This window comes from Cryptomeria japonica, chromosome 8 (assembly GCF_030272615.1).
Source record: "Cryptomeria japonica chromosome 8, Sugi_1.0, whole genome shotgun sequence".
Taxonomy (NCBI): domain Eukaryota; kingdom Viridiplantae; phylum Streptophyta; class Pinopsida; order Cupressales; family Cupressaceae; genus Cryptomeria; species Cryptomeria japonica.
In genome coordinates, this window is record NC_081412.1 from 613,055,156 (window position 1) to 613,064,988 (window position 9,833).

Genomic DNA, 9,833 nt, shown 5'->3' on the forward strand with positions numbered 1-9,833 from the left:
TAAATAGAAGACACAATATGAAATGGATAAATAAGATTGAGAGGTGTAAAAAGGAGGTCGGCTAGGATTAGAGGGTAGGTAAAGGAAATAATAAAATAATGAAAGGGGTAGGTAGTGTATGAATTAAGAGATGAATGACATGTGTCATGGGTAGAAAAGGTTAATGAATTAATTAAATAAATAAAGATTTATTTAATTAATAGAATAAGTAGGATAATTAAATAAATAAATATTTATTTAATTTAGGAAAAGGATAATTTAAATAAATAAATGTATTTATTTAAATGAGAAATAAGGCTAGAAGAGGATAAATGAATTAATTAAATAAATAAAGATTTATTTAATTAATAGAAGAATTAGGCTTAGGTAATTAAATAAATAAAATATTTATTTAATTAGACTGGACAATTTTAGGTGTCTACATTTTGCCCCTCTTTGAGACAATGCGGCTTGTCGCGTTGTTTCAAAGAAGATAAGATGAACTGATACAGAGTTGCCCCAAGATGGGAATAATAGTTATAACAAAAGATTGCAAAAAATTGTGGAGAGCGCAAATGTGAAAGTGGATGACCAATACAGAAATCAATCCACATCATAGGATAGGGAACCGACAATGGAAATGATCATAACTAAATCGACAATGCCTCAACCGATATAGGACTCTGGGACAATTACACCAGTACAATCAAAAAATTCAACTGTGACTGATGATCAGATCAGTGAACGTAAAGTTCAGAAGACACCAAGGTATGTAAGGTTAAATCATTCTAAAAACAAAATCATTGGAGATAGAAACAAGGGAGTTATGACAAGAAGAAGACTAGCAAATGAAGAGATGTCTTCTTTCTCAAATTGAACCGACATCTTTTATTGAAGCTTGTAAAGATAAACATTGGTTAAAGGAAATGAAAGATGAATTAGATCAGATAGAGAAGAATGAGACTTGGACTTTAGTTCCCTGACCTAAATATAAGAATGTTATTGGAACTAAATGGGTTCTTAGAAACAAACTAAATGAGGATGGTCAAGTTGTAAGAAACAAGGCTATATTGGTTTATAAAGTTTATTCTCAAATGGAAGGAATTGATTATGGTGAGACATTTGCACCTGTAGCTAGAATTGAAGTTGTTAGACTATTTATTGCCTATGCAGCATATAAGAATTATAAGGTCTATTAAAATGGATGTTAAATGTACATTTTTTAATGGTGAACTTGAGGAAGAGGTATACATTGAGAAGCCTAATGGATTTTTATTGACAAATGATAAAGATATGGTTTGCAAGTTAAGGAAAGCTTTATATGGATTGAAACAAGCTCCTAGAGCTTGGTATGCAAGGTTGGATAAATATCTTTTGAAGCTTGGTTTTACTAAAGGTAGTGCTGATAGTAATTTATATTATAAGATCATTGATGATGATATTTTGATTATTGAAGTATTTGTTGATGATATCATTTTTGGAGGAGAAGATAAATTGTGCATGGAATTGTTTAATAATATGAAAATGAATTTGAAATGTCCATGATTGGTGAGATGAGATTTTTCTTAGGTTTTCAAATTACTCAAACTGACAAAGGGATTTTTATCTGTCAAACTAAGTATCTCAGGGAATTGTTGAAGAAGTTTGGTATGGATAATTCCAAACCGATAAGTACTCCTATGGTGACAAGTGAGAAATTACCTATCAAAGAGACATTTGCACTGGTAAATTCAACAAGGTATAAGTATATGATTGGTGGTTTGTTATATCTAACTCAGACTATACCAGATATTATGAATACAGTAAGTATTGTTTCAAGATATCAAAGTAATCCAAAAAAAATCATGAATGTGCAGCAAAGAGGTAATTCTCGTATTTCCAAGGAACAATAGAATATGGCTTATGGTATTCTAGAGATGATAACTTCACTTTATGTGCATATACAAATTTAGATTGGGCAGAAGATACTGATGATAGGAAAAGAACTTCTAGTGGAGCTTTCTTTCTTGGAAAGGAACTAGTTTCATGGTTTAGCAAAAAATAGTCATGCATTTCTTTATCTACTCCAGAAGCTGAATATGTTGTAGCAACAACTAATTGCACTCAAGTCTTGTGGATGAAGCAAATGTTGAAGGATATCAGGGTAAATTGTAGTGAACCGGTAGTTATCTATTGTGATAACTTTGCAACTATTGACATATGTAAGAATCCGATATTTCACTCTAAGACTAAGCACATATCAATAAAGTATAACTTTCTGAAGGACAAGGTGGAATAAAAGGAAGTCAAATTGGTTTATGTGAACACTAAAGAGTAGATTGTAGACATATTCACTAAACCATTGTCTAAAGAATCATTTGAATATTTGAGAGATAGGTTAGGGGTATCTACCCCTCTGATAGAGACTCAAGTGATTGTGCAGTGCATCATTCTGGTATAGATCAACAACTTTATCCTTTACTCTGGATTGATGTAGTGGTCCTACTACTCAGGCGGGTAGTCAGCTTTGAGATTCACAGAATTTTGATATTTATGTCATATCTTTGGCATTGATGTCAAAGGGGGAGAGATATTGATGTGAAACAAAAAACTTTAGAAGTTGTTCAGAGCTTTACAAAGATATTATTCACAGGGGAATTTTGATCATTGTTTCAGAACCTCATTGCTATATCTTTGAGTGGGAGATTGTTGGTTGTCTTCCATTGGGGGAGACTTGTTTGGCATTTCTTGGTACTTAGATGTTTTTCACATCTAGTGTTGCCATCAATGCCAATTGGGGAGATTGTTGGCATTATGAAAGAATTGATTGTTGGGAATTGATTATGTGTTGCATTGATGTTTTGTCATTGATGTCAACACTAGTTGTTATGGTTAGTTACCGATAGACAGGTTCTGGTTACCGGTGGATAGGTTTTGGTTACTGGCAAAAGGAACTATCTATTGGACACTTTCGGTATGATTGGATCAATGGAGTATGTTTGGTCTCATGTGTTACATATTTTTGGAGCATGTTCTAGTCAGTTGGTATTGACTTGGTGATCAGATGCTATCATACACTCTAGTAAGCCTATACTAGTAAAGGTTTAAGGTTTTACCCAGCAGATCTTTTATTTAAAATCTTTGTCAGGATGCACAAATGGTGTTGGTGCGGCTTCTAGATAGAATTTAGGATGTGGAAGGTGATCATTCATTGAGCTTCAACTAGTTGGAGACATCGCTTTGGCGTGGTGGACCTAGATTAGGTCCGATACATATCTAGGTTATGGACTGGTATCATGTTAACATGTTCTCTACACGTTATCGAGATGTTTTATGGATTGGTTATTGTTTTTTTGGTCTAAGCTGACATGGCATATCATTGTAATGTGGATATATGTAATGATCTTATTATAATATCTTTTAGGTGGCCGACCTAATTGGTTTAGGCATTAGGCTTTGTATAAATTAGTGTAAGATCTCATTATAGATCATGTCATGGTCGTGGAATGAAATATCATATGTGAAGGAGTAGGTTGATCATTGAAGATCGAATTGGGTTAATGTAAGAGGTCAAAGGCCTCCAGTATTGAGCTTAACTGGGACTGTAATCAAGCATGGTAGATGCTATCTCTAGCAGTTTATTCTTTGGATTATTGTCCAATTATCTTGAGGTGGTTTTAACCTCTCTGTAGTCAGTGAGACTCTTTTGTAATGAGCAGTGCGCTCTAGGTAGCGTGCCTTCCTGCATGTGTAGGCTCCTCATTGTATCACATACTCTCTGCAAAAGTATCATCTAATTGTGGGTAGGATTCCCACCATGGTTTTTCCTTTTACTCAGTTTTCCACATATAAATCATGGTGTTATGTGGTATGGTTGCATTGTGTTGATTATCTGTTTCATTCTTAAGTTGTATTGCTTACCGGTATCTGTTTCTACCGGTATCTATTTCTGCTATTCTGATATTTAATGTTTATGTGCTCTAGTTTAAGGTTGTAAAGTGGATTAATTGATATAATCTGTTGACAACTGATTAACCCCTCCCCCACCCCTCTTAGTTCTCCACCGGTTATCCTAACACACTCCCATCATTCTCTAAATTTTGTTTGAATAGTTTGAGGGGAGCTTGTAGAGCCTCTATCTTTCCTTGCTATGGTAGTCATGGTCTTTTTTTTAAGGACTCTAGTTTTGATGGAGTTAGGGTTGTTGTATTTGAAGATGTGTCTTGGGAGTTTGATCGTTATGATGGGTTTTTGGAAACCTAGCTATATTTTTAGTTTCTTGGTGCTATATCTACCCTTGAGCCTATGTAGGGTTCTTTAGGTGACAGTTTTCATTCTATTTTTGCGTTGTGTAGGGAATTCCTCTCTATGCTTGTTTCCCCTAGTGCATCTCTACTATCTATGTGTGGGTGTGGCTTACATGTTTGTCCTATAGTTCCTCCTCCTTCTAAAGGTTTGTCCCCTTCAACTGGCCCCCCTTCAACTATTTTGGGTCCCCTTCAATTGGCCCCCCTTCTGCTATTTTTAATTTTAAAGATGTTTGTTGCTTCCAAATCCTTTCTTTAGAGGATCTTTCTATTGGATCTTCCTCTCCTTTATAGAATATAGATACTATTGTTTCCCAGAGTATGGATCCTCTAGCACCCCAATGCCCTGTTCTTTCTATACTTGATCCTTGGGTGTACAATAATTCTTTTAGTTTGCAATATGTGCCCATTAGGAAGTTCCTAAGGCCTAGACTTAACAAAGAGACTATTCACATCTAGGTTTCTGAAGTATGGATTGTAATTAGATCATGTTTAAGTGAGGGACTTTTCGCATGGATGTCTATTATTTTCCTTCAATTCCATATATTTAGTAGTAGAGTTCTTTTGGAGGGACCTTCATTCTTCGGTAAGGTTTTCCTTCATTTTAGAAGATGGGTTTTTTGGTTTGACACTTCTAAGTGCAAATTGATCCTAATTTGAATTAAGTTGCTAGAGATCTCTTTAGAGTACTAGAAAGAGTACCAAATTGACTCTCTTCTATATCTTCTATCATAAAAATAATAGATTACCTTTTTTCCCATCCAATTTTCTATTATATTTTTCAACTGTAGCTCCCTTTTGCAAGTTTTTTCGTAGAAGACCATGCCTAGATTGCCAGCTTAGAACTACTGGGAAGCCAGGGTCTCCAATGACTCCTTAAGTGTATGTCCCAAAAATTCCCTATAATATCATCAATGCTAGTATTATTAAATTTGACAAGATAATGCTTGTAAACCACTATTTGAGATTAATCATATAGCAAGTCAGGTTAAATTATGGTATAACTTCAATTTAAGGTTAGAATTTTGTTAATGAAAAGTCATCCTTATATTCCACACCCTTCCCATCCCATGCCCTTCCCCTTGATGATCACCATAGTTTCTTCTCACATAGCATTAACTATTTCTTTTCTCTTACAGCTTGAGCTAACTATTGATATGTTCTGATTCTTGAATGACATTATGAATTAAGCAGATTCCAGATTAGTGGATTGTTATGATTTAAATATAATATCAATTCGTAAGTGTTATTTTCAACGACACTGTATTTTTCCTATTATAGATGACTCTTTGATAACTTTCATACCAACATTTTTGGTTGACGTTTTCCTTGTTGGTAGTATTCATGAATCTTTTGTCTGCTATGTGTACTAAATATAAGAGAAACCTGTCACCTGCTAGAAAGAATCATAATATGAATGGGTTGTAATAATCTATTGCAAAGCATAATATTCTAGGATTGTGCATATGAAATTCTTAATTTGATTCATTCCTATGATCTAAAGCCTCTTTCAAGTTTTGATACACATTACAAAAAATATTTTTTACATTTCCTAGTATAATTCTTGCATATTTTAAAGATACAAAAGAAGAGATGTGTCTTAGTATATAGTTAATACTCCTTTAAAGTTAACATATTCCATGTCTGTACATATGTGTTCATAGTAGAGAACAATGATCTCTGACTCTGTGTAGAGTTCATAAAACATTTTCACAATATAATGTTTTCACTTTTCAATTAAGGCCTGTAATCTAGGTATACTTAGACGAGATTTAAATTTAAGTCATTTCTATCTATCATGGAAATCATTGTAAAAGTTCTCAATTATGTTCATTTATCTTACAAAAAACACTTTTTATATTTCCTAGATTCATATATATCAAAGATACAAAAGATAAGAGATGTCTTATAAATTAGAATATAAACATCTATACAATCATGCATTTAATATTTCTACAACAATAGAATGTTTTCACTATTCCATCTTTAAGATTTGACTTAACCTCATTAAGGGCTCTTAATGAAATGACAAGGTACCCAAGAAGTAAGGGATACCTGAATTATAGTCTAGTTCCTTATGGTTACATACAAGCTCATTGTACACCTATCCTTTCTGCAAAAAGATTTTAGTGGGTGTTCTAAAATCTTATAGAGCTAATTCTTCCAAGTTTCTTGGAGCCTTTTCATGATGATGGAAATTCTTTCTTAGGTTTGTTCACACACTACTTTATTCATATTTTTGTTATTTGTTATTTATAACTTTATGTAATGACCTTGTTGAAGTAGGCTGTAAGCATTGTTGAATAACAATGCTAAGACCGAGTAAATAGTAATACATACAATGAGATTAAATTGTGTTTAAATCTTGAGAAGTGGAACTTCATGCTTATTTTGGACCTTGGTAATTTTATGGAAATGGTCAAAGAAGAAGATTTGTTGAAAGAATCTGTTTCAATAATTGCTTCCTCTTGCACCTAAAATATATAAAAACAAGAAATGATATTATAAGGTTCCAAGGCACTCCTCATTCAACTAAAGAGTATGTAACGATATAATTTCCATTTCCACTTTCCTATTTGTCTATTTTCCACTATTAGGAAAAGTGTTAGGGGCAAACCAAATCCCCCATAAGGGATCCCCACTCTTATAGCCAGTGCTATTCCAGTTGCCTGAAAATATCTCATATGTGGTTTTGCATTGATCATAATTCATAATAGTACAGACACATGATACCTATCTTTAAAGACTAAATATTACAAGGGAAAATATATTCTTAGGGTTAATGCCAGCTGCCATGGATTCTTTTTTCACCTTAAGATACAATTTTTTGAGTACCCTTGTAAATCCTTATCCTGGAAGCATACATATAGAAAACATGCAATTAGACAACTTTCTATGAACATGAGCCACTTTATGAATATAAGCATGACCATTTGTTGTAAGCATCTCTTAGGGAGTGTTTGTATTGATGTATGGACATTTATCATCAAGTGTATATCACTTCTTACCCTAATTATTGACTGAAGAATGTATGGAAATATTGAAAATATTGCATCTTATCACCTCTCATAATCCTACTATAGATCATTAATTACTATTTACCAGGCAATTAATTTTTCCTGATGCTTATAGTTTTCAGCTTGCAGTTGAAAGACATGGAGAGTGCATCAAAGCTATTGATCTAGCTATTGTCGTGGTCGAGGAAATATTTCAAGACAGATTTAAACTTACTCTAGGCAACTTATGCTTTTCTGCATATGCTTATTATATCTGAATCAAAATGGTGCAATTATCTTAGGAACTATATGAATAGGTAATGGCAAGTGAAATGGTGATTGCAAATATCCTGGTCACTGTTACTTGTTTCCAGATCATTATTAAGTTTGACCGCAAAAAAGCTTTAAATCTACAGTATTTCTAAATTACACACACTAAAACCATGCACAAATTCCTAAATTAGATCCCTTTTACAAGATTATTTATCCGTGAAAGGTAGATTATAATGATACTATAGAATTTGTATTAAGAAATATACCACAACTATAATGATAAATTGTGGTAAAGTTGGAAATATCCATGAAAGGGTAGATTATAATGATAATGATAAATTTTTGCTTTGAGCCAAATAGCATTTCAATATTTGAAGAATAATTGAGGTCATTTGTTCTGAGAAAATGCCACATTATGGATATCTCAGAGTTCCAGCACCAAATGAAATAACTACCCTGTGCTACCATAGGCCATGACCTATTGAAATCTCATACTCAGATTACATGCTTAATACTGCATACAAAAGAAATGTACTCGAAGCTTTTAATAATCTATTTTTAGTGCAGATACATAATCTTGAGGTTCACCAAACACACGATAAACTCTTTTAACTAAAAATAGCACTTGATATTATAGAAAATATGGATGATCTCCATAATTAATGACATTATCTTATGTACAGATATTTATGAAGTATAATTCCCAAGAAAGGAGTGAGCTATAGGAATTTATATTAAGAAATATACCACAATTATACTACAAGCAGTACCATATATATTGAAGATATTGTAATTCAGAAAGACAGAGATCACCAAAACAGAATTGTAATGAAGAACAGGATTTTGCCAAGCTCCACCTTTGTCTTTTGATGGCCACAAACTGCAAATTTTTTTGATAGAATTCCACTGGTTCCACCACAGATCTGCAGAGAGAGAGACATGATTGAGAGCCAACAATGGCAGAGGCTCCTCCTCTTCCTCTTCTAGTCCATTTCCACTATCTTTTATCATTTTAGAAATTTAAACGCTAAGAAGTCTCATTGCATTTGTTGTTTACCAGAAAAATATAGTTACGCGCCCTAGTAGTTGAAATCAGACTTTCTTTATAGTATAAGATTGAATTATTTACAAGGTTTTGTATAATTGAACTGTATGACATGCTAAACAGTACAAGAAAACTCCACTGGAACATGTCATGCCATGTGAGAGCTTCCAATATTGGAGCTTATGATTAAATAGAAATAGATATTAAGGTGTTTATACAAGCGGTCCACCCTTGACGTATTCAGTGAAGGCCAATGCGAGGAGGCCTAGCATAGCAAAGCGCCCATTCCACATTTCTGCTGTGGATGAAAATATTGGTTGCGACGTGCTCTCCCTCGATATTCCATTGAACAAGGGCACCAGTGTCCCCACCGTCATTAATCCTGCAGTTAACGCAAACCACGACAGTCCTCCACTATTCACCTGCGACAACAAATCTCTTCCGCTCGCCACCTCAACTGCAATGGCCGACACGAACCCCAACATGGCCGCCCTTCCATTGATGATCTCCGGCGCAGGCCCGGAGAACGCAAACAGGTTGCCAAATTTCGTGCTGACCTGAATTTCATATCTATATCACATAAAATTGTGCACATCATTTAAATAATATATAAATTGGGCAAATAGAGCGTTTCTTCAGGTGAAGTTTCCACACATTACTCGCCTCCTCAACGTGAAGATTCTACCGATATCTCGCCCACTTAACGTGGACATAGCTCACTCGAATTTCAGTTTGATATTATTTTGAAACTTTGCTTTGTCCTACAGCGTTTCAGGGAAACGAGTATAGAAAGATATTTTGGTAATTTGAGTTGTTATTGCGACAAAAATTTGAGATGTTATTGTGAATGTTTTTCTGGGGAGTTGACTAAAACACGCGCTCTGTCATTGTGACCGTTCAGTTTACTCTCTAGCTTTTTCATTTTTCTTGTTGTATGGGTCTTCGTTTGAATGATAAAGGTCGATAATGATATATTATTCAAGATGCATATTTTAATAATTTTGTAGGAACAAAGCTAATAAAATTAAATTAAATTAGCAATTGCATCTTGGAGTGCCAAAAAGGTGTGGAAGATCAATTAGGAAAATATTTGGTCTATTAGTTGTATACATTTATGCAACACATGAGTTCAATTGGTAGGCCATTCATAAAATTATGGTGTTGGTGCCACAAAGGTAACAATGACCTTTCACATGATTAAAGAAGCCCTTTTCTTTGTGTCATCATGCTTGATGCATTGGTGATGTCATCGTG

General features: G+C 33.9%; 1 protein-coding gene across 1 annotated transcript; it reads right to left on the reverse strand.

Annotated features, from left to right (window-relative positions):
* Window positions 1-8,791: 8,791 nt before the first annotated feature.
* On the reverse strand, window positions 8,792-9,292 carry LOC131055967 (early light-induced protein 1, chloroplastic-like). Its single transcript, XM_057990285.2, has 2 exons — window positions 9,239-9,292; window positions 8,792-9,136 (listed from the first exon to the last, which is right to left on the reverse strand). Exons 1-2 carry the CDS (start codon window positions 9,290-9,292, stop codon window positions 8,792-8,794), a joined length of 399 nt encoding a protein of 132 aa, XP_057846268.2.
* Window positions 9,293-9,833: the final 541 nt, after the last annotated feature.